This window comes from Arvicanthis niloticus, chromosome 12, assembly GCF_011762505.2.
Source record: "Arvicanthis niloticus isolate mArvNil1 chromosome 12, mArvNil1.pat.X, whole genome shotgun sequence".
In the NCBI taxonomy this organism is placed as follows: domain Eukaryota; kingdom Metazoa; phylum Chordata; class Mammalia; order Rodentia; family Muridae; genus Arvicanthis; species Arvicanthis niloticus.
Genome location: NC_047669.1, coordinates 44,657,154 through 44,683,463, shown reverse-complemented (window position 1 = coordinate 44,683,463; position 26,310 = coordinate 44,657,154). Strand labels below are relative to the sequence as shown.

Here is a 26,310-nt window from a genome sequence, read left to right as displayed (position 1 = left end):
GTGAATTTCTCCTTTCTAGTTTCCTGATTATACTTACTACATATTAAAGATTAACTCTAAAGTTTTGACACAAAGATCCACCATGAGTGAGAACATATGATAATATCTATCTTTGTGAGACTAGGCTAACTTACATGGAATGTCTGATTCCAGCTCTATCTTTCTACCTGTGAATTTCATAATTTCTTTTATCCTCATATCTGAATAAAATTTTATTATATATAGGTACCATGTGTTCACTATCCATTCATCAAGTGATTGACATCAAAGCTGTTTCTATGTCCTAGATATTATGAATAGAGTAGTTATGAACATGGATGAGCATGTGTCTCTGTGGTAGCAAATAGAGACTTTTTGGGTATATGCCTAGAAGTGGTATTGCGTATGGTAGATCTATTTCTTTTTTGAGAACCTGCCTCACTAATTTCCATACTGGCTGGAGCAAATTGCACTTCCAGCAACAGGACAAGATATTTTGCCATTCCCCACATTCTGTCAGTATTTACTGTTTTGTTTTCTTAATTTTAGTCATTGTTACTAGAGTAAGATGTAATTTCAAAGTGCTTTTAAGTTTCATTTATTTTGGTAGGGATGCAAACACATTTTAAGAAATTTCTTAGGAATTTACGTTTTTACTCCTGAGACATCTCTTTCAGTTTTATAGTCCACTTAGCAACCAGTCTACAGAATGAGAAAAAAAATCTCTGTCAGCTATACATCTGACAAAAACATTTGTCATTTCTTTATGGTGAAAATTCTCATGATTTGTTTCTGTAGGTTTTCTAAATGAACCCTACAATTGCCATCAGCAATTGCTCTGCTGCATAGCATCATACAAGAACTTAGTATGCATTGATCAGACTTTTCTCATCTTTGTCTGCCCTATTTCTTCAGCCCTCCATAATGACTGTTATACTGCCAACTTCTGAGTTATCAATATTCTTAGACTCCAAAGATGAAAGATATCATGCTGTATATATCTTTCATTGTGGTTTACTTCATTTGAGACAATAATTTCCCATGTGGTATAAAGGAAAGATTTTTATATTTTTGTTCCTACATAGTATCTCTCTCTTTCAACCTCTCCCCTCCCCACTCCTCTTCCTCTAGCTTCCCTGTGTGTGTGTGCGTGTGTGTGTGCATGTGTGTGCTTGTGTGTGCATGTGTGTGCGTGTGCGTGTGCGTGTGTGTGTGTGTGTGCGCTATTTTTTCATTTCTTGGCAACTATAAATGTTGCTACACTAGAAATGAGAATGCAGATATTCCTTTGATGTGACAATTTCATAAGATACTTAAGGTATTTCAGAGATGACTGGAAAAAGAGATTACTGTGTCCTCACTTCAGTTAATGTGAATTGATTGTGAATCCTGCCACCTATTAGTAAAATAAAAAATTATTTCCAAGGTATAAATGTTCTAGATAAGTAACAGTATGATCTTCAGTGACCTAATGTAGACACTGGACTTACATACTTTGGTATCCTTAATATGTCTGCCAAATAACTTCTATTTAATAAAAAGATTAAATTACAATTTTAGCTATCATGCTGTTGTTACTTTTTCTATAACTATGAGTTACCTTGAATTTAATGAAGCCATGGTGTGTGTGTGTGTTCTTATTGTACATATGAAATTTTGTTTTTTGTTGCTTCCAAGCTTGTTAGACTGGTATACTAAGACAGAGTAAATTAAACTATAAAGAAAGTGTTTTAGGAGCTCTTTTTATGTCCCATTTTATTTCTTTTTCTGATGCTAGCAGCCACAGAAAACCATTAGCTAAATATATTAATTCATTAGCAATAGAAAATAGTGCATCCTAATCTGGTCATTCCTTCTCAATTTATTAACTAGAGTATTTCAACAAGAGAAATTTCCTTTCAGAAGCTATTTTGTTCAGCATAAGTGGTTTATACAGAAAATGCAAAATGCATGTTTTATTATATTCAGTTTATGCATCCTCTTTTAAAAATATGCTTTTCTACAGTTCTGCAAAAGTGCTCACTAAGTATGTTATTACAGAAGCATAGATTTATCAGACCTGGAGTATTTCACTTACCCTTATGTATGGTCATATTAGTTATTTGGCCAATAGAAAACTATGGAAATGATTTGCTAGATCTCTTTGTTATTCTCTAGTAGAATATGCTGTTTTCTCTATGATATAGCATTGGTGCTATGAAAAAAAAAGCAGTAGATCTGGAGGATAAAATAATGAATAAATGGATAAATAAATGAATGAATGAGGGCACAAACAAACAATCAAATGAAGCTAAGCCTTATGGCTGAGACTGCCATGCCAGATGCTTGTGATGATAAAGCAGAAGAGAGGCTAGTTTTGTGTCTTTCTGTCCTATATAATGACTTCAAATGCAATCTGGGCAACCTATAGAAACCATGTCCCTAGATTAAAACCAAAGCTAAGTGAAAATATATATGGTGATATACACGCATCAGTAGACACATCTAAACTAAAAAAATTTAACATGTAGAAATCAGTAATGCTTTTAATCTTAGAGTATCACTCTCAAGTAGTATAAAATATAATTGTTCTTCATTATTGAGAATGAACTTTAGAACTGAAAAGGAATGCAACAGCACAGATGTCAGGATGACTCAGAGTGGCAAGACAATCTCAATATTTGGCATGTGAACCAATTAGAAATCGATAAGAGCTGCCACTTGAGATGTACAGTTTTATTTGTAACCAAAATTCTAATTATTTTCCTCAAGATAATATTAGATAAATATTAAAATGGTTTTAATTTAATACCCTCAATGGTAAGCAGTTCATTTGTTTATAAGGTAGGTATTTCATATAGTGGAAACATTAATTCATAGCCATGAAAAGTAACATATTATTGACTTATGATGCATCAAATATGAAGGCCAACTCCATAATGCCAAGAAAGAAACATGGGCTCCAAAGTGTTCATGTCATGTGACCTCTAATTTATATACTAGAGAAAGTAAAACTATAGAGACAGAAACCATATAGTGGGTGCTGGGAGACAATGGAAATGAGATTCATTACATGAAGTCACAAAGAGTATTGAGAGAATAATGGTCTTTTGATTTGGGTGGTATCTCAGCCCAGATGACTAAAGATTTTGTAAACAATATAGGTATATTTACACACAGAATTATGTGCACAGTAAGTTTCATCTGATCTTTAATAGTATGATTCTTTATGATTTTTCCAGACACCCTTAGTATTGTTTCCCTTTCTCCCTTCTTCTATATTTACCTTCTTCTTCTCCAAAGAGCCTCCTTTGCTCATTTCTCCATGGGATTGCTTGCACCCTGCTCTTCCCCTTAACTTCCTCACTTCTGTATTTACCTCCCTCCCTCATCTCTTAAGAACATTCCTTTCTCCTTTACCCAATCAGATCACTTGTACCCACCAACGGTGTATCACATGTCAGCTTTACCACTTCGAACTAGCAAGTGGGGTTGTTTTTACCTCCATTAAACTGTTTGCTATCTATGGAACACCTATTATGTCTTTACACTTCCTGTTTAGAGAGCTCTCAGATCAGTTTCTTGCTTCATCATTCAGCAGAGGTTTGTTTTGGGAAGGATTGGTTTGGGAGAGGGGAGGCTTATTTTCTTTACCAGATTGTGAGTTATCTTTAATTAAAGGAAAATTTTCATAGTTTTCTTTCTTTCTTTCTTTCTTTCTTTCTTTCTTTCTTTCTTTCTTTCTTTCTTTCTTTCTTTCTTTCTTCATTCATTCACTTTATAACCCAATTCCAACCCCCATGTAGCCACTGAGACCTGACATAATAGACTGGTTAGGGAAGCAGAATCTCCAGATAGGTATGAGAGTCATGCTAAGCCCCCCCATTCCAGTTGCTGGGGGACCTGCATGAAGACCAACTGAATATCTGCCACATATGTGTGTGGGCCTAGGTTCAGTCCTTATATACACTTCGGTTAATGGTTCAGTCCTTGGGAGCACCCAAGGGTCCAGGTTAGTTTACTCTGTTGGTCATCTTGTATAGCCTTTATCCCCTCCATGTTTCTCCATCCATTCTCCAACTCTTCCATAGGACTTCCCCAGCTCCATCTAATTCTTGGCTGTGAGTCTTAGCTTCCCTTTCCATTGGTTGCTGGGCAGAGTCTCTCAGAAGATTGTAATGCTAGACAACTTTCACAGGCTCAGTGAAGCTCTATGTTAATATACAACATTTGCAACCATGAACACTCAGCAGCCAAGGTCCTCTGCACACAACCAATTAAAAAAAATGTAACTAGCATTCATATGTACATGTCATCATCTTGGTTTCTAGAACTCTAGAAACATAATACATTGTTAGAATATTGATTTTTAAAATTAGTTTATTGACACATATTTAACTGTAAATTCAGTTAGTTATGTACATATGAATATTATCATTTTGGCTTCTAGAAATCTAGAAACAATAGATGGTTAGAATATTGATTTTCAAAATTTGTTTATTGACACATTTAACTGTAAATTCAGTTACTCATGTACATATGAGTATTGTCACCTTGGCTTCTAGAAATCTAGAAATATAATACAGTTAGAATACTGATTTTCAAAATTAGTTTATTGACATATTTAACTGTAAATTCAGTTACTTTAATAAATATGTCTATTATATAAGCTTTCTTTTTTCTCAGAATGATATATAATTTTACAGAAAAATAGAGCTAAAGTTGAAAAATGCTTACATTTTTATATATGAAAAATTAATAGGTTGGCTTAAACATGAGAATATTAGAAATGAGAATATTTAGTTAAACCCAACACTAACTTAAGACATTTCTGAAAGTGCTACCAAAAATTACAAACTGAAAAAATATAGACTGTGATGCGCAAAGCCTACAAATACCATAGGATTACTGCCAGTACCAGAGTGAAGTTGACTAAGAGGGGGCAGAAAGGAGGTCCCATGTGGTATGTCCTATGCCTGGGTTGTGTCAGCTGCTGCTAGGGCCTCTCAGAGGACAGCTGAATAGTATTCTACTGTGTAAATCAACCACATTTTCAGTATCCACACTTCAGTTAAGGGACATCTGGATTGTTTACAGATTCTGGTTATGATAAATAAGGCAGCTATAAACATAATGGTGCATGAGCCCCAGTGTTATATTTAGGAATCTTTCAGATATATGTCTAAGAGTGGTATAGCTGGGACTTCAGGTAGATCTATTTCCATTTTTCTGAGGAACCTCTAGATTGATTTCCAGAGTGGTTCTGCCAGTTTGCAATCCCACCAATAATGAAGGAGTGTCCTTGCCAACATGTGGTGTCACCTGAGTTTTTTTTTTTAATTGGATATTTTATTTATTTACATTTCAAATGTTATCCCCATTCCTGGTTTCCCCTGGCATTCCCCTACACTGGGATATCAAGCCTTCACAGCACTAAGGGCCTGTCTTCCCATTGATGCCCAACAAGGCCATCCTCTGCTACATATGCAGCTGTAGCCATGGGTCCCTCCATGTGGTTAGAAGCTCTAGGGGTAGGGGGTCTGCTTGGTTGATATTGTTCTTCCTATGGGCTTGCAAACCTCTTCAGCTCTTTCAGTCCTCTCCCTAACTCCTCCATTGGGGTCCCCATGCTCAGTCCAATGGTTGGCTATGAGCATCTGCATCTGTATTTGTCAGGCTCTGGGAGAGCCTTTCAGGAGACACCTATATCAGGCTCCTGTCTGAAAGCACTTCTGGTAATCCGCAATAGTGTCTGGGTTTGGTGTCCATATGTGGGATGGATCTCCATGTGTGGCAGTCTCAGGATGGCCTTTTTTTAGTCTCTGCTCCACACTTTGTCCCTGTATTTCCTTTAGACAGGACCACTTCTGGGTTAAAAATTTGGAGATGAGTGGGTGGTTCCATCCACCAACCAGGACTCTTGCCAATGTCTGGATCTGGTCTCTACAGTTTCTCCCTCCCCTTTGTTGGGCATTTCTGCTAATCTCATCTCTGTTGGGTCCTGGAAGCTTCTTTCTTGGCATCTGGGACCTACTGGTGGCTACTGCCAATTTCCCATTCTCCATTGCTACACACCTATCTTCAATTTCTTGACCCTCAGTATTTCATCCCAGTCTCCTCCCTTACCCAATCCTGCCCCCTTTTTACACCCTCTCCTCCCTTCCTCCAAAGTCCCACCCAACCTCTACTTCCTGTGAATATTTTGTTCCTCCTTCTAAGAAGGACTGAAGAATCTACACTTTGGACTTTCTTCTTCTTGAGCTTAATATGGTTTGTGAATTGTATTGTGGGTATTTTAAGGTTTTTGCCTAATATCCACTTATCAGTGAGTATATAACATATGTAGTTTTTTGTTTTGTTTTTTTGGTGATTGGGTTCACTCACTTGGGATGATATTTTCTAGTTCCATCCATTTGCCTAAGAATTTCATGAAGTCATTGATTTTAATAGCTAAGTAGTACTCCATTGTGTAAATATACCACATTTTCTGTATCCATTCCTCTGTTGAGGGACATCTGGGTTCTTTTCAGCTTCTGGCTATTATAATAAGGCTGCTATGAACATAGTGGAGCATGGGTCCTTGTTATATGTTGAAAAATCTTTTGGGTATATGCCCAGGAGTGGTATACCTGGGTCCTCAGGCAATACTATTTCCAATTTTCTGAGGAATTGCCAGACTGATTTCCAGAGTGGTTATACCAGCTTGCAATCCCACCAACAATAGAGGAGTGTTCTTCTTTCTCCACATCCTCACCAGCATCTGCTGTCATCTAAGTTTTTGACCTTAGCCATTATGACTGGTGTGAGGTGGAATCTTAGGGTAGTTTTGATTTGCATTTCCCTGATGACAAAGGATATTGAACATTTCCTTAGGTACTTCTTGGCCATTCAATATTCCTCAGTTGAGAATTCTTTGTTTAGCTCTGTATCCCATTTTAATTGGGTAATTTGCTTCTCTGAAGACTTACTTCTTGAGTTCTTTGTATGTATTAGATATAAGCCCTCTATCGAATGTAGGATTGGTAAATATCTTTTCCTAATCTGCTGGTTGCTGTTTTGTCCTATTGACAGTGTCTTTTGCCTTAAGGAAGCTTTTCAATTTTATGAGGTTCCATTTGTTGATTGTTGATCTTAGAGCATAAGCCATTAGTGTTTTGTTCAGGAAATTTTCCCCTGTGCCCATGTGTTTGAGGCTCTTACCCACTTTCTCTTCTATTAGATTCAGTGTATCCAGTTTTATGTGGAAGCCCTTGATCCACTTGCTTTTTATTTAACTTTGGTATGTGGTATCTGTCTAGAAAATCATCTATTTCATCTAGATTTTCCAGTTTTCTTGAGTATAGGTCTTTGTAGTGGAATCTGATGATTTTTGTATTTCCGTAGTTTCTGTTGTTATGTCTTCCTGTTCATTTCTGATTTTGTTAATTTGAATACTATCTTTGTACCCTTTACTTAGTTTAGCTAGAGGTTTATCTATCTTGTTGATTTTCTCAAAGGACCAGCTTTTGGTTTTCTTGATTCTTTGTATTATTCTCTTTGCTTCTATTTGATTGATTTTGAAAGAGTTTTATTATTTCCTGCCATCTACTCCTCTTGGGTATATTTCCTTCTTTCTGTTTTAGTGCTTTCAGATTTGCTGTTAAGTTGCTAGTGTAGGATTTCTCCAATTTCTTTATGAGGGTAATTAGTGCTATGAATTTTTCTCTTAGCACTACTTTCATTGTGTTCCATTAGTTTGGGTATGTTGTGTCATCATTTTCATTGAATTCCAGGAATTCTTTAATTTTTTCTTCATTTCTTCCTTGACCAAATTATCATTGAGTAGAGAATTTTTCAGTTTGCATGGGTATGTGGATTTTCTGGTTTTATTGTTTGTATTTTTGTTCTTTGTTATTGAAGTCTAGCCTTATTTCATGGTATTTTTTTCATGAGTTATTTATATCCCCCTTTAAGGACTATATTATGACATAGGATTTTAGGTCAGTATCATGGTTTTCAGGTGTGTTGGGGGTATCCAGGGCTTGATATGGTAGGAGAACTTAGGTCTTATGGCTCCAAAGTATATTGGCTTCTGTTGCTTATGGTCTCGAGCTTGCCTCTTGACATGTGTTTATCTCTGGTGTTAACTGATGTAGGTATCTCTGTCTGGAGCCTATCTCCTATGTCCCTGGGTAGCTGCAAGTCTCCTGAGAGACCTGTGGCCCTGGCTAAAGCAGGTCTCCTGGGAGGCCTTTAGACTGCGGGGTCTTCAAAGATAACTGATAATCTGTTGCCCTGCATGCAGTAGATCTCCTGGGATGCATTTAGACTGTGGAGTCAGTTGCCCCATATACAGCAGATCTCTGGAGGCCTTTAGAATGTGGGGTCTTCAGAGGGGAATACAAACTGATGATCTGCCCTGGTGGAAGGCATAGGCAGGAAGGGAGGTGCAGTTCGAGCAGTGGAGAGGGGTCATGAGTCAGCTGGGCTCTTTGGGGGTCCTATCTGCTGCAGTTATTTGAAAGGGTCCCATACCTGTTGCCATGGGTACAGCAGATCTCCTGGCCTTTAGGACTTCTGGGGTATCCCGAGGAACAGACACACTGATGATCTGCCTAGGGAGAAGGTACAGGCAAAAAGGGAAGATTCATAATTTTAAATTTTGTTCTTTTCTTAAGCTAGAAATTAGTATACTACCTAATGCTTAAGCAGTCCATGCTTTGGAAGCTATGATTCATCCAAAAAGAGACATTTTCATTTTTTGCTGATGTTTACATAAAATTTTCATAGCAACAACAAAGCACAGGGACCTGTTAGTAGTTTTTATTTCAATAGGCTATGCATGAAATTTAGAAAATAAAAAATGTGGGTTATTTAATTAAATTGAAAAATCTGTTGTATTAAATTGTTATTTGACAATCAGTATCATTTGACATTATTAAACCAAACATATGTGCAGAAGTTTTGCATTAATTCTAACCATTTTATATTGTTTGTCTTTAAGTATTACAATAAGAACTATAAGTAATTTCAAAGTAACCATTCTCTTAAAGCTACTGTGATGAAGAAATAGTAGGCTCATTTGATATTAAGATTGTACCTAATGTTGATGTATGTTTGCATCTGTGAAGATACTTATGTGAGCTTTATCTATTTAATTCTAGTTGTGTTGCTTGATACAACCACGGTGCTGGGAGAACTAGGATGGAAAACGTATCCATTAAATGGGGTAAGTTTGAATGCCATGAAAGTTTTCAAGTTACCATCTATCTTGTGTTTGTAAGATCATCTGTGAAAGGCAAAGGAAATTGTACATTTTTGCATATCACTTAAGTCCCATAGAAAAGATTAAAGTCCAACTGAACTGATAATGAATGTGAACACTATATAAATAATCTTGTTTTCTTTTAAGTTAATAATTGTTTGTGGAGATATTTTACTCTTATTCTTTTTCTACCAACAAAAATTCAGCAATCAACACAAGTATATATTGTCAACAATTTAATTATTTTTCCTACAAATGTTCTCGTTCATCAGTTCTTTACTGAACTTGTTTTACTTTGCTTCCTTCATTATAACTTCAGATATAAATCTGATAGGAAAAATTACATTGCCATATATTTATGTTTTAGAATCTTTCATTGCAATGTACATTTTACAGCAAATGTTATTTATTCAACAAATGTTTCTGAAACAACAAAAAAATTCATATGGAATAGAATCTTCATTTTTTTTAGTTGACTAATTCTGTCATTTGTCTCATAAACAATTTATAATTACAAAGTTAAAGTTTTTATTTTATTCTGATAGAATTGTCACCAATATTTCTGAGAAAATGTAATTTTAGGTATCATAATTTTATCTGTACTATTTTACATGAATTAAGTTTTTTAATAAAAGTCATTATTTTAGGTTAGGTTTCTTTTTATTTTGGGCTTTTTTTGTTTGTTTTTTTGTTTGTTTTTTGTTTTGTTTTGTTTTTCGAGACAGGGTTTCTCTGTGTAGCCCTGGATGTCCTGGAACTCACTCTGTAGACCAGGCTGGCCTCGAACTCAGAAATCCGCCTGCCTCTGCCTCCCAAGTGCTGAGATTAAAGGCGTGCGCCGCCACCGCCCGGCTATTTTGGGCTTCTTAATAATCATCAAAATTTCTAGAATTCACTGCATATACTGATAATTATATCATATATAACTTCCATAAAATTCTAATTTATATTTGAAATTGCAAAAGCTATTATACTAAAGTTTTCAAAATTATCTAAAACTTAATGGCTCACAGTAATTGATATCTAGAAAGAGAACAACCTGAGCTCATCCTGCACTATGAATTCACCCTTCCAGTTTTGTGCTTTGTGGGGTACCCCACTTTCATAAGGGAGTGTGGTTTTACTCATTCTGTTCATTCAAATATTAATTAGTCTCAGAAACATCCTCAGAATCATTGGCAGAAATGTTTCCTCAGTTTTCTAGTTGTTTCTTATTCCAGTCAAACAGACTCCAATTTAACCAAGTCAGTTAGAACAATTGTGAACATTGCTCTCATATCTAAATAACAGCTGCAGCTGAGCCTGGTACCTAATGCTGTTTACAAGATATTTCTAGTTAGAAATTATAACTAAAGTGGGGAAATAGCCATAGTGTCTATTACTTACATATCACAGATTTCTAGCATAATTGTTTATCACAGGAAGAGCCAGAAATGGAATGTATTGGAAGAACACATGGAATAACTATTAATAGGTTTATTTAGATAGTGTGACACCTTCAGTAGTTTAAAAACTTATCAAAAGTCCTAGACCTTAGTATTTAATTTTGAATCATGTTATAATGCATCATAGTCTTTTAAAATATATATACATTTGTTTGAAATCAGAAAGCAAGAACTATAATGATAACTTCTCTAAAAATGAATGTTAAGCTTCATTGCTTTCCATGTTGCTATTTAAATAAGTTTTCTTCCAAGAGACTCTACAACATATGTAGTGGTGTTCTAAATGTTCACTATGTTAAAATCATTCCTGATATTTCACATTTCAAATAACTGTATTCAGTTTAATGAATGGATAGATTAATTATACAGATATATTTCCTTAATTTTAGTGCTTTGGTGATAATTTTATTGCACTTTAGTGTGTGTAGTATGTACATATGGACATCTCGGCTGACATACGGACAATAAAGAACAACATACATTTATTGTCATCTCACTCCATCTTATGGATTCCAAGGATAAAACTGAGCTCCTAGGCTTGGCAATGAGCAGCTTTCCTAGTTGAGCCATCTCAATGGCCTTCATACAATATTTTATAGCTATGAGAAGTTTACTATCCATACAGACAAAGAGAAGGAAGCATTAATAGTATACATTTCCTTAGATTATCATGGGGATAAAAATTTTATGGATGTAACAAACAAAAGGTATTATTATAATTATCATTGCGATAACTCTAGATTTTTTGAATGAATGAACACAACATTGTACAAATTGCTTGTTTTCTTTCTCTGAAATTACCTTTCAAATATATGTAATTTTTCCTCTAGCCCTACAAAAAATATTTTATCATTACAATGCTATTTTAAACCAATAACTGTAAGTAAAAAGGTGTATTCTTATAAATCTAAGTGAAATGAAAATTCATGTGTACATCCCTCCACTGAACAAGAACTATTAGAAAATAGTTTGATGAGCACAAGAGATTCTGGCTCTATTTGTCATGAAGGTGTATGTATGTACTGTTTCTTGTCACCTCAAATCTCATAGTAGCTATGGTCTTTAAATTGTGAGTGGTCAATTCAGCATTATTTGCTATATAACAAATAATATATATATATTTATATATATTATATATGTGTGTGTGTGTGTGTGTGTGTTAAAGCTAGATTAGATATGAGGTTCTGCTATGATAATAGTGCCCTAAAACTTGATGGATTACAGTTACCTACAACATAATTCTAGAGGTCAATTATTCCATTTATTGTATCCTAAAAGTAATTTTTGAAGGAAAGTAATAGGGAAAATTGAGATATTTATCAGGGAAGAACAGAAAAAATATGATTATGTTTGTTTTTTCCTTTGGTGACTTTATTTAAATATCTATCTCTTATATTATTCTTTTTATATACCCTCCTTGTTAGTATTCTGTCTAAACTCTACCTCCACAGTTACCTGGCAACAGCCAGGTATGCACCTCCCCACAGTTACCTGGCAACAGACAGGTAGGCCTGGCTCACTATAAAAGGGGCTGCTTGCTCCCCCCCCTTCTCTCTTGATCTCTTGATCTCTTGCTTTTAGCTCCTCTCCTTTCCCTCCCCTCTCCCCCTTCCCCCTGTCATGGCAGGACTCTACTTCTCTTCTTATACTCTCTTCTTCCTCTCTTCTTCCACCTTCTTCCTCTACTTCTCCCACACACACCCCCCCACACACACCTTTGCCCTATCTCCTGAATAAACCCTCCACCACTTGGAACCATTTGGTCTGGTGTGGTCTGTCCTAAGCTGCGCCTGGACATCTAACATTCCTACTTCTTACCCTTTCAGTTTCCCCTTTCCCAGACCTAGATTTTCTTCTTTATATTTTATTGGATATTTTATTTATTTACATTTCAAGTGTTATTCCCTTTCCCCTGTTTTCCCTCTGCAAACCCCTATCCCATTACCCCCCCCACTTCTATTGAGGGTGCTCCCCCACCCACCCACCTTCTCTCACCTCATCTCCTCAGTGTTCCCCTACACTGGGGCACTGAGTCTCCACAGGACCAAGGGTATCTCCTCCCTTCGATGCCAGAGAAGTCTATCCTCTGCTACATATGCAGCTGGAGCCATGGGTCCCTCCATGTATACTCTTTGGTTGGTGGTTTAATCCCTGGGAGTTCTTGGGGTTCTGCTTGGTTGATATTGTTCTTCCTATGGGGTTGCAAACCCCTTCAACTTCTTCAGTTCTTCCCCTGACTCCTCCAGTGGGATCCCTGTGCTCAGTCCAACAGTTGGCTGGCTGTGAGCATCCACCTCAGCATTGGTCAGGCTCTGGCAGAGCCTCTCTGGAGACAGTTACATCAGGCTCCTGTTAGCAAACACTTTTCAGCATCTGCAATAGTGTCTAGATTTGCTGTCTGCATATAAGATTGATCCCTAGGTAGGATGGTCTCTGGATGGCCTTTCCTTCAGTCTCTGCTCCACTCTTTATCCCCTGTATTTCCTTTACACAGATACAATTTCTTAGTTAAAATTTTGGAAATAAGTAGGTGGCCCAATTCCTCAACCGAAGACCATGACTAACATCTGGATATATAACATCTGGTCTCTCTATATATGACATATATATATATATATATATATATATATATATATATATATATATGACATATATATATCTGGATATATAACATCTGGTCTCTATAGGTTCTCCCTCCCCTTTGTTGGGTATTTCAGCTAATGCCATCCTTGTTGGGTCCTGGGAGACCTTTTAGTGACATGAAAAAGCACTCTATAGAGGAAAGGCTTCAGCAATGTGACAACAGAGCCTTTGAACTTTTGAGGACCATGACAAACATCCAAGCTTCTCTTTTATTTTTTGAGAACTGGAAATACCAAATTTGAAACCCATCTTTAATCCTTTGGTCACTGCTTTCAAGAGCTTGTTCTACAAAAATATATACCAGCTCCAGCTGGGCTATCATTGCCTAAATATCCCTGTGTGGTCTCTGTGGTCAAGGAAAAAGCAGGACAGCAATGTAAGGTAGATAGATCTCCTCTGACCATTCCAAAAGGTGATGTTTAAGGTACTTGTTTCCTAAACTTTCCTTTTGTATATATTCCAAAGGATTCTGACATATGAATTTTCTTCCTTCTTATGAATTTTAAAGCTTTTTGTAAGATAAATGACCACAAATTACTTTAATTTTTATTTAAATGAAAATACCTTTTTTTTTTAATGTTTATCTACTTTGTGTGTGTGTGTGTGTGTGTGTGTGTGTGTGTGTGTGTGTGTGCGTGCGTGTGTGTGCTGAAATATTTCACAGTGGTTGTGCAGAGGTCCAAGGTTAATTTACAGGAATCTGTTCTCTTTGTCTACCATATGAACTAGTGAACAAACTCAAATTACCAGGCTTCTCAGTATGGATTTATCTAGCTCCTTTAATTGTTATTGTCTATTTTAATGTACTATTTTAGATACTTTATAACTTTCTTGGACAAAGTAGCTGAAAAAACAAACTTAAGGATATTTTCAGCTTACCATTCATGGGTATAGTCCAATATGTCAGAGAAACCATGGAGAGAAACTTGACAAATTGGTCCTATTGCATCCAGGAGCAATGTAAATCATTGTCTTGTGTCTCACAGGTTTTGTAAACTAGCATTTTGTGAGTGATGCTACCAAGTCCTGCTGCCATAAAACATGGTAGTCCATTGTTTTCAACCTCCACTTCACTCAGTTCCTCAGGACATAGACAGACTCACTGCTTGCCATAAGAGAACGTGATCAGTACCTGATAGTCCTTATTCTCTTCTGAAGCACCATAATACAGATATCTGTCTTACAGCTTTTTTTTTTTATAGCATACTAATTTGACCTTCTGCTAGAATATCTGGTTAATCTCTAGATCTCCAGCTACAGCTTTCCAGGCTTTTTCTAGCCCAGAGTTACAGACTTTTGAATATTCTTAACATAAATGAGTTCCCAAGGCCACTCACAAGGTCAGGTTTATCACAGAAGCAGCACAATTCTAGGTTATTAATTTTCTGTATTAGTTATGTTACACATTTTTGGAATAGTATGTATTTCATAAGGAAAGATAAAAGTATGAATTTCATAAGGAAGGATAGGTTTATTTTGGTTCTCAGTTGGAGGATATATTCCAGCATGATAAAGAAGTCCTGTAGCAGTTAAAGGGCAGCTACTCAATAGTAAGTAAAAATCATGAGAAATGATAAGAAAAGGCCATAAACAAAAACCAGGGGACTGGGAAAGTCAGTGCCTCTAAAAGTAATACTGGCTGCTAAACTTCCAAGCTCTGCATTACTCCAGGGACTGACCTATGTGAGGTAGAGATGAGATGAGAAAAAATTTTCACTAACAATATAAAAAAACTTTGTCATTCCTCTGTGCTTCACCCAAAGAAGGCTCTATTAATCCCATATCAGAGGTATTGGTCTTTGTCATGTTCCTGCCTTTGTCAACAGCACACTTGTACTCTGGACATAATTCATCACATCAAACCTCTTGATCAAGTATTAGGTCATGTTGAAGTAAATTCCCTAATTTTATTACTGTCATATTCATATACATGTATATTGAAATATCATATTGCAGTCAATATATGTATACATATATGCCAATTTTTTAAAGCTGACTTTCTTTACCTTAGACGGCCAAACTGTAAATCCATGTTGTAAGCATAAAAGTAGTTTGTAGGAATAATAGAAGTAATTTTAGCAATGGTAAGTGGAGAAGTGCGGGCTACTTTGATGTCGCGGCCTGAGCAAAATGTTGAGGCCCGGGCTGCCCTGTGTTTGGTGGCCACTGTATCCCGACCCAAGCTGCCACTCCAGTCCACGGGTCGGGGGTTCAGCAAGAGAGAGAGGACGGTCGCGAGGAATGAAGACCAGACAGAGTATGTTTCAATCCCGTTTATTCTTCAGTCTCTCTTCCTCTAAGTGCCTTAAGTCCTAATTTCCTAGTCCCTAGTTCCTAGTCCCGAGTGCCTAGTCCCTAGTGCCTCCAAGTTCCAAGTTACTTCTTCCAAGTTCTCTTCCAAGTGCCTGTTTCTCTGTCTTCTCTCTGCTGTGTCTGATTCTCTCTAGAGCCAAGTGTCTTCTACCTAATGTCAAGTAATCTGTTACTTTCTCTGTCTGCCTCTATCCTTTTATATGTCTCACTTCTAAGCCACAACTTCAGGTCACGCCTTTAATCATACCCTTAGGTCTTGTCTCTAAATCTGATCTCTACACTTCTAAGTCATGCTCTTAAGTTACACACCTTTAATCTCACACACTTTTAATCTCACACTCCCAAGGTATCTAAACCAAGATTATCGGAGTGTGCTCAGCTGTTGTAGGCTATTGCAATCCAAATCTCATATCAGGGTATATGGCTCAAGATGACTGCAAAGCTGATAGCTGCTTTCTGCTAAAAGTCGGCCCCCAACACTTTGAGGCAGACCAGCAAAGGGAAAAAAGCTTGGACACTAAAATTTCCTTTAGGAAAATACAGAGCCATGAATTTGGCCAAACTGCTGGCTTTCTTTCATCTACTCTTGTAGTGAATTAGGAAAATGACCTTCCTGCATACAGGCAGCACGGAAAACACATGAATGAATTTACATCATCTATTAGAGGCCATAAAATGCAAATATTTAATAGATATACAACTGCAATCCCTGTAACTTTTCTCTCTCCACCCTCTCATAACAGCCACTCTGAATAGCATCTGAACAACAACAACAAAACTTGATTGTTGTCTTATATTTTCATTAGCTGAAAGAACATCTATTAAACAAGGTAAATTTAATTTTAAACTAAGGACAAGAAGCAATGGAAATTTAGAAAATCAGATGTGAAATGTTTACTATCTGTGAATAAGTGATTGCTTTCATATTCCTGGAACACTTAAAAGTTAGTATGAATTGAATTTAATTTATTCAGTGGCTCTGCCGATTTTAAAATAGGGACTTAATAATGTCTCCTTGTAATCACTTCTTTTTTGGAAAGTATTAGCATATTTAAAACAAGTCATTGATTACATAATATAGTATTTTCTTTGTTTTTTTTTTAACATTAATACTTCTAAGTTTTGATATATGGACTTCTGGTATTATTTTAAAAATTAATTATTGTGTTGTATGGGTCACCAAAGATGCTGGATTATTGTTGTTGTTGTTGCTGCTGCTGCTGCTGCTGCTGTTTGTTTGTTTCAGCAGCTTAAAATCTATTTTAACCAGAATTGTTTAAAAACATGAATGTGATTTCATTTATACAGCTGACTACATCTAAATCTCATACAAGGTCACATAAATACTTTAGGAAATTAATAGTAAAGCCTGACAAGGGAGTTAACACATTCTAAGAGGTATTTTTAATACAATTAATTGGTTACTGTCTATAATCAACTCATCCTTCTACCCCATGGGCAAGTAAGCATATCCCTGCAGACTCTATTTCCTTGAAGTCTTTCAACCAGTATCCTTCCACAGTTTCATCTATCACTCCACAGGTTCATTTAACTCCTTGTTATTTTTCTCATGATTCACCATGGTATATTTATGAGCTTTGAGCCTCTCTCCAGCTACTTCCCTCAGTCAATCAAGTAGTGCTTCGATGGGTGTCTTATCATAACCATGTCTCTATCCTATTAAGTTTTTTCTCCTCTTATTAACCTGCATCATCTGTGTATATGTAGTGTGGCCATTACCTGCCACTCTCCATTCATCAACTGACATTTACTGAGCTTTAGTTAGCTCCAGGTTCCAGCTTTTCTGAAATAGTCATCATTTCCTGTAGCTTGCTTACTTTTGTCTCTGGCTATAGGAACTTAGTTCTCTTGTCTCTAATTAAAGACAGTCAAGATTCCTACTCTTTTCTGAAAAACTGATATTACTAAAGATTAATCAAGGAAACATTATTTCAGGAATGTGTCAATGCATTTGACTCAAACTGTTTCTATGTGTGGTGAACTATTGGTGTAACTCAACAATTGGTATAATATGATATAAGAATCTAGATGTTTTGTATGTATGTAGAATTAAATAAGACAATGAGTATTGTATGGCAGAAATGCAAGAGAAGTTGTTTCAACAGAGAAATAGATGCACACCTGACAATGTTTTGATAATATACTGGTTGAAGACTATATTTTACAAATCTAATTAAATATGGAAGAATCTAGTATTAACTGTATAGAAATCTTCTATGGAGAAAGAGACAAAACTGTAGTAAATTTTTAAGTGTGTTCTTTTTCATAACATTTTAAGTACAGGAGGAAGGTTTAAATATTTGCTTCTAATTTTATGTTTTATCTAGTCTAATTCACATTCTTATGATCAATTTTCTCATAAAAATCAAGTTCAGAGATGGAAAAAGATATTTACCTATGAAATACAAGGACAGTAAAAAAAACTTGGAAATTTTTAAACAAAATAAATGAAGACATAATATACTTTCAGAGAATTAGTGACTGGTTTAGAGTGGTTGATGTGCTGAATCCCATCTGGAAAATATTAACCCAAGTAGGTTATTAATCCTGTACAATGGTACAGAGATAATAAAATAAGAAAATATGGATCTTTAATGCTTATAGACTTAGTGCGGTTTTAGAGAAAAATGCACTACAATTTTTAAAGCATTAAATGTAGAACAGGATTTTTTTAAATAATATGCACCCCATGAAATTAGTATTTTGAGATAATTTAACATAGTAAGCAAAGTAAGGTCTCAAAAGTAGGTATTTTCTTTTCATTCAGCAAAGCAAAACTTGCTCAATAATAAATGTAATGTTTTAATTATTTTTATTACTACCATAATTAAAAAGCACAAATGCAAAAATAAAATTAAAGAAGTGTTTCAAGTATATACATAAACAAATTCTGCATACACAGACACAAAAGTATTTCCTTTGAGTGTTTCTACATAATGAGCATAATGTCTTAGAAAAGTCATATTAATTTTTATGTTTTTATTTTAGCTGTCAAATTTAAGTCATGAATTTACTTAAACTTCTTACATTAAATGTAAATGTAATCATTAGACTTCAGTTATTTTTATGTATTTTATTGATACATTGTACTAATTAAATGATTATTTATAATAATTTTCTTAGAGCATCACTGGATTATTTCTGGTATGCCAGAATAATTGTTAATTATGCCAATAGTCCTACCTTTAGTTATCAAATAACTACAACAAGATTAGAATGACTGTATTCCCCAAATATCACAGCTTTTTAGAAAAACAATATTATGATATGAAGATATATTTCAGTTTTATTATAATCAACATCTATTATGATTTTAGATCTGTATTAATTATTTTCTGCTAAGATATCTCCAAATGCCCTCATATTGATATCAAAAATTTTTATATATAAATATTGGTTGTTTTCAGATACCAGTATACTATTTTACGTGAATCTTAAGAATCATGTATACCATTTGTCATCGATCTGGAAACTGAATAACTACCTTCATTTCTATGGTCTAAAAGAAAATTATGGTTATATTTCTTGGCTAGACTGGTCTAATAATTAAAAATACCTGAGAGAAAGGCCATGAAAGGTTTTATTTTGGTCCAGTTTCATACGTTCTTTTTGTGGTCACCTGACTTATTGCCTCTGAATTTATGGGAAGACAGAAATTCCATGGCAGATGGCCATGGGGGAGGAAAGCTGTTCACCTTCAGACACTCAGGAATAAGAAAAAGGCAGAGTAGATGACAAAAAGGGTCAGGTAAAAGATGAACTCTTTAAAGGCATGCTCCAATAAATCACCTGTTTGAATGAGCCCCAATTTCTAATAACTCATTCCTGTGTGAATTTGTAATTGGAATAATCCATTGGTGAAGCTACTGTGCAGTCCATCTTAAAATCTTCAACTCATGAGTCCTTGTGAGGATATTTTATATCCAATACATGACAATTAGTTATTTTTACTCAGTCTCTTACTTTACCAAGTAGACCTGTTAGGTATTAGAACCTTATGATATTATTTAAAAAAAAAAAAAACAGAACAATATCTTTACTTTGTTTCAGAATAAAGAATTTCAATTCAGAAGCAAAAAAGATGCTAACTAATTATAAATTCATCTGTACACATCTTAATCCTAGGCTACCCCTTCTGCTCAGGCACTTACTCTCATTTAAACATGCACACAACTTGTACTCAGTGTCATACATTTTTCTGTCATTTTGTCTTTGTGTGTTAAGGTAAATATATTATCCTATTTTGATCTGATATTAACAAAAACTAACAGGAACTCAAATGAAGCTACAAATATAGACAAACAGCAAAGTACAGAGAGAAAAGCAGTTAAAATATAGTTCAGTTTTTCTTTCAAGATATTGGAATACCTATCCCTGCTTGTTTCTTAGTTACATTTGCTTGGAATGCAACTTTGAATGCTCAGTCTAGACTATATCGTGACATAGAGAAGCAGGGTATGTATGAACTCTTACACCTAAACTAGGCCATTTATAGCTTTCTGGGAAAGGACAAAGGCAGTTTTCTCTAAGAGCATAATCCCAGGTAAGTTGACCACATTGCAGTGGATGATGACATAGCTACATGGACTCACAAACTGGCCTGAATGGGTTTGATTAAAGAGGATATAGAGTTGTATGAAGAAAGAAGGGTGGTGGATAAAACAGGAATTGAGGGAGAGAATAAACAGGATAAAAGTGCCATGTGAAAATCTAATACCTAATATGGGTAATTCAGTATCCTTTTTTGTATACATGTATTTAATAGCCTCCTGTGGGCCCACCACTTTTATACAATTCTGCTGAAGACTAATGACTTCTTTTTTTTTCCCAAATGACTTTTAGTGTTACTTATCTCTGAGTGTACAGTTATATTATGGGTTATTTAATAGATATATTCACAATAAATGCTGGTGGATCATTTTCCCATTGACCCTGAAAGTTGAGTATGAGATGATTCACTATTCCTTGTGATGAACTACCCTGATATCGTTCTTTAGTGGGCAAAATTGTTCTCAAGGTAGAGAGTTTTCTTCCTGAAAGTATAATTTTAAAGTCCTAATACATTAATAATTACAACCTTAAAAGTAGAAATGTTGATGTTGCAATATTTGGATTTTAACATATTAATAGCATAATTACTAATAATTACTAATTATTAATTAATAGCAATTAATTATTAATAATTGATATTATTAACTAAAGTTAGTTTACATTGTAGTAAATATTGCTAAGGACAGAAAATGTCTATTGAAGTTGAGTTATTAAATGGAAGGCTATTTGGGAGTGAAAGGCCATTTTTTACAAATTGTATTAGTTAGCTTTATATTACTATACCAAGTTGTGTAAGAAAATTCAGAAAATAGAGAAAAGCTTTATTTTCTTCACAATTCTGGAAGTTCCAGTCCAAGATTCCATGGCTATTCTCTCTCTCCCTCTCTACTCCCCCTTCTGTGTTCTTTCAACCCATCCATCCATCCTTCCTTCCTTCTGTACTTCCTCCTTCCCCACCTCTCTCTCTCTTTATTGGTTTGTTGTGATACTAATGGGATCATCAAAACTATTTTTGGAGAATCTATATTATAGAAGAAACTATTCTATAAATGAATTAAACTATTTATATTCACTTCCTAAAAGTCCCATTTTTTCAATACTATAGGACGTGAACCAAGTTTTCAACACACAGAGGCCTTTGAGAGAGGTACTCAAAATTACTCTCACACTTTCCCTCATTCTTCAACCCAACTATTCCTGTTCTCATTTACAACATCAGTGTTACCACTCAAAATAGAAAAAATTTCTGTATTCTCATTGTATTCTATTCATGAAATCCATAAATACCATAAGCATTATGAATGATCAATGAATATTTTGTGTATATACATAAGAAATATAATTAATATATATTTTCAGTTACTTCTGATTAGTGAAGAATAACTAACCAGGAGTTACTATAATCTACCTAGATTCCTTGGGTTAATATGTCAAATTATAGATACTTAATTTAATTCCTTAAAACAGGAAGGAATTAATTGTCTCAAGGTTCTACAGGCCCAGTCTCTGAAATTGCAATATGACTAAGGCCAATCTTCCACTCAAGACTGTAAAAAGTCCTTGCTTGTCACTTTTAGTCTTTTGGTTCTGGGTAATACTCATCTCCCAATTGACAGGCACCACTGAATTTTTTTTCCTGAATCTTCACATGGTCATTTTCCTTCTGACTGTTTCTCTGTCTTTACAAGGCAATGATAGGACTTAGTGACAGGACTCAGCTCATACTCTAACTTGGTAGGACATTAATTCATCTACACTTAGACTACAGTATGCTTTTAAAAATAAGGCTGTATTTACAGATGTTACATGGACATAAACTTTTCTGGGACACTGAATCCTTTTACGTGTCAACATGTCAATCTTCTCAAAAACATCTGTTTATAAATTACATTCATGTTTTATGACAGTAATCTATTAAGGAGGGATACAAGTTGTTCAATATGGGATTGATGATGTTTTCTCAGTATCTGTCACTTCAAGGTTAATGTGTGATATGGTAAGTAAACCTTCACAAAGGAGTATTTGGAAAGCTGCAGAGAGTTAACCATAGTAATGTTATATGGAAATATGACATACTTATGTGCTTATGAATTTGTAAGATAGTGTTTTGCTGTCTTCTATCCTTCAATTTTTCATCATAAGCAGTAGACCTGCTGTCATAAATGATTCAGCCTTCATGAACTCTGGAGTAACACAATAGAACACAAAAAGAATGGGAGGAAGAGGGATTTTAGATATTTTCACATTTACTTTTGCGCTGATGGAACAATCTTTTCTCACAATTTAGATATATGCTTCATGTGTTTTCACACAGTTCATAAAATGTTTATGAATTGATGAAAATGTCTAATGGTTTCCCTTCAAAACAAAGTGACCTTGCAGGTGTTTTTCTGTAATGTTTACACTAATCTCTTCTAATATGATGGTAAAATAAAATCAGTTATTTTTCAAACTGGCTCCTTCTGAGAATAATGTGGACCCTTTACTAATTACTTGGGTACAATAAGTATAAGCAAAATATTCAGTTTCGCTACTGATTTAATAACCCATTTATATTTTATTTGTAATTGAGATAATTATTTCTCTCATATGCCTCAACATAAGCAGAAAATGGCAAGATGTAATTTCTCTTAGCTGTGGTTAATATTTTGAAGTCATTAGTCTAATGAAAAGGAAGCTTCTAATTTAATGGGATTACTATGCAAATTAGAGTAATCTGGGCTGCAAAATATTACTGAGGGTAGAAATTGCATATGAAATTTAGTAGAAAATGTAAAAATGCTACTGTCTCCTTACTTTAAAATCAATATGTGATTAAGGGTCATTCTTTTATGCCCATTATTTTATTTCAGTTACTTATCTGATGTCAATATAATTATTCATATAATGCCTAAATCTATAAGAATGTATCAAAAGTATTCTGATGTTTTTTTTCTATTTTATTATTTATTTTCTTCATCTGAAGTAACAACTCGTTATAGGAAAAGTATCAATTATTTTTCCTTTATAATAGGCTTCAGTTGTGATTACTACAAACTCAGATAATATAGCCTTGTCGAGTATTCCTCAGAACTATGAGGTTTTTTTGATTCTTAAGTTAAACAAAAGAATAAATGAAAGCAGAGGGGAAAGAGTACATTTGTAAATACTGTAAATATGTACAAGAACGATACAGACAAGACGGCCATTTAGGGAGCAGAGAGCATGGTTGTAACGGTAGGTATAGGAGGCATTGTGAGATTTTCGGATGTTCCTTATTATCCACAGAATGCCACTGAATAAGAAGTTTCACATGAAGTGATTTTACCAGAAGAATAGATTCTGGCATGTGCCAGTACGATTAAGCATCCTATTCATCTCTGTCAGTCACGGCCCTTCAAAGACTGAATTCAAAGAATTGCCTTTTATAAGAGGGAGGACAAGAGGAAACATTTGAAAGAACAGGTGATTAATGACATCATTACAGAGTCCTGTGACTATTATGCAAAACCCAAGACATTTGTGCAGAAAATCTGGAAGTAACTTGAAAGTCCATGGATTGCCTCATTCTGAATCATTGATCTAAAATGCATGAACGTAAGAGGCCAATGATAAATGTGAAGCACTGGCTGCATAAGAAGTAGTAATCAGAATTGGTTTTTATACATACTTGGCTAGAACTGAAAACGAAGTAATATCATTTCTCTTGCCTAAGGTATGGTATTTTAGGATTGTAGCCAACAAGCAAGATGTTCATCTTGGTGGAGAACATGACCTTTGGTGAGATGAAACAGTTTTTGTTAATTTTTATTGAATATTTCATATGTTTTGATCTAATTCACACCCTACTCTATACCCTCCAGTTCTTCTCCTACCACTTTTACCTCCAACTTTATATGCTTTCTTCATCTTGCTTTAGAAGCTATAGGATATGCCATTTATCAAGAGATTCTGTATCATCAAAGGAGGCTGGAATGAAAAAAATAAGGAGTGTGGTGGCTCAAACAGAAGGCTCAAACAAACAACTGGAGCTTTTATGTCACACTGGGTAATGTTTGGGAGTTATTTGCACAGTACGGACTTTCAATTCATGTTATATAGAGTACATGTAGTTCTTTATACAACTTCATGTATTGCATGTCTCATAAGCATCTTAAATCTGTACTCAAGAGGTGTGCATCTTAAACATCTGAAGATATTCTGGAGTCACAGCACCACTGGCTCTGACCAGTTGTAATAAGCTTCAATTTGGGGATTTCCAGCCTTCCTCCCTGCCTGGGAGCTGTTGTAGTACAATATTTTGCAGCCTCTGTAAGGCCTTCCAGACCTCATTCCCTATCCTATCCTTCTGCCTTAACCCCCATCTGAGAGTAGTTTCAGAATATTATGGGAGAGATGAAAAGGATGATCCATTTTCTTGTACTTATGTCCTGCTGGTCGTGCAGTATAGCTTCTGCCTGAGTGGGACCACAAAACTATCTCCCGGTTTATGCATCAACTGAAAAGGAAGAATGTATCCCTCCCTTGTGTTAGAAACTGGCTGAATTAGTAAGTCAGCATTACAAACTTAGTCCAGAATTATATCGTAAATGACACAAAAATAGATTTTCTATTACATAAGCAAGTTTCACCCAGAGCTATTAGCACTTCTAAGACCCCCAGGTCTTGCAATACAGGTGCCCTAGCATTAATGGCTCAAAGGCATGTAAAGCAGGTAAGCCTGGGCTTTGAATATTTATATTAGCAGAGAAAAAAATTCCATTAGTAATAAAAAAGTAGTAGACTGATGGGGAAGTGGGGCTTGACCCGGAGGAAATTCCACTGAAATATGAACATTGGAAGGAAGGAAGGAAGGAAGGAAGGAAGGAAGGAAGGAAGGAAGGAAGGACGGAAGGAAAGATAGAAAGAAAGAAAGACAGAAAGAAAGAAAGAAAGAAAGAAAGAAAGAAAGAAAGAAAGAGGTAGGTAGGCATGTATTTGCAGAGTGCTAGTACTATAAGAAGTACAACCTAGCACAAAGCCCATTAAACTTCATAGTCAGCAGGGGTAGAGAAAAATCAGGAAGCCCACATGGTGGGAACAGGGCAAGACTGGGTAAGGGTAGTAAAATTGAGCAGAGAAGGGTTCATTTGTTATATTTGACATTGCTTACAGATCATATTGAGATGTCATTTTTCTTTCTCAGAAAAATCACCTTTAATGTGTATATTTTTAATTTTAAGACTTAAAGGTGTTATTAGGCTATGACTATTTATATATTAAAAAACTGCTTTGATTTTGATAAGATGTGATTAGCACTTAAATATGTGAAAATACTCATTAAGTAGGTTTTTAAAAAAATCAACACTTCACAACATTCTAATCTTTGCATAAATTTAGAGAAACTTATATGATTTTCTTTGTTACAACATTATATAGGTCTGAATTTTTTATTCTCATAATTTAATTTATTAACTTTAAGTAGCATTGATATAGTTACTAATTGAACCACCAAATCCTTGAGTGCAAAGAGGAATTTAAGGGGTGTTGTCTTATAGGTAAGGAGAAGGACTTTTGAAATTATATGTTTATCAATGTTCGGATAAGGATAGCTGAATTTAATAAGCAGAACACATTTTAACGTGATATACAAATATGAGAAACTGCTCATACCATTTGGCTAAATATTTGTAATATGCACTTTTGAAAATAAATAGCTATCAATATACTTGGTACAAGCCAAAAAACATATAAACTAAATTAAATTCAGATTTATAACCGAATAAAACTGTGAAGTAGAAGATGAGGAAAAATGATATACATTATTGTATTCCATGTGCCACAGAAAATTAAATCCAGACTGATATTTTCAGTGGTGGAGGGGGGAATAAAGACAGTAATAAGAAAAAAAATCAAACATGCTTATCACAAGCTACCAGAAGATCTACATTAAAACTGTCAGATTGATAACAGTTCATCCTCTGTGATTTTACTTTAAGGTTTCATATAAAAGGATACTGTATTTCATGATTTCTATCACTGCCCCTTCCCAAATACAATCTTTTCACATCCCCTCTCCCAAATTCATGACCTATGTTTCTATAATCATTTACAAACACACACACATATACTCATACTTATTGAATCCAATTTGTCTTTATTTGTATGTATTTAGGA

General features: G+C 35.0%; 1 protein-coding gene across 1 annotated transcript in view; it reads left to right on the top strand.

The window, feature by feature from the left end:
* The window catches only part of Epha6 (EPH receptor A6), an 851,223-nt gene that overhangs the window by 55,350 nt on the left and 769,563 nt on the right, over positions 1 to 26,310 (top strand). The window contains exon 2 of the mRNA XM_034515065.2: positions 9,102 to 9,166. Within this exon, the coding sequence (XP_034370956.1) occupies positions 9,102 to 9,166 (65 nt within the window). The remainder of the gene's footprint in view (positions 1 to 9,101; positions 9,167 to 26,310) is intronic.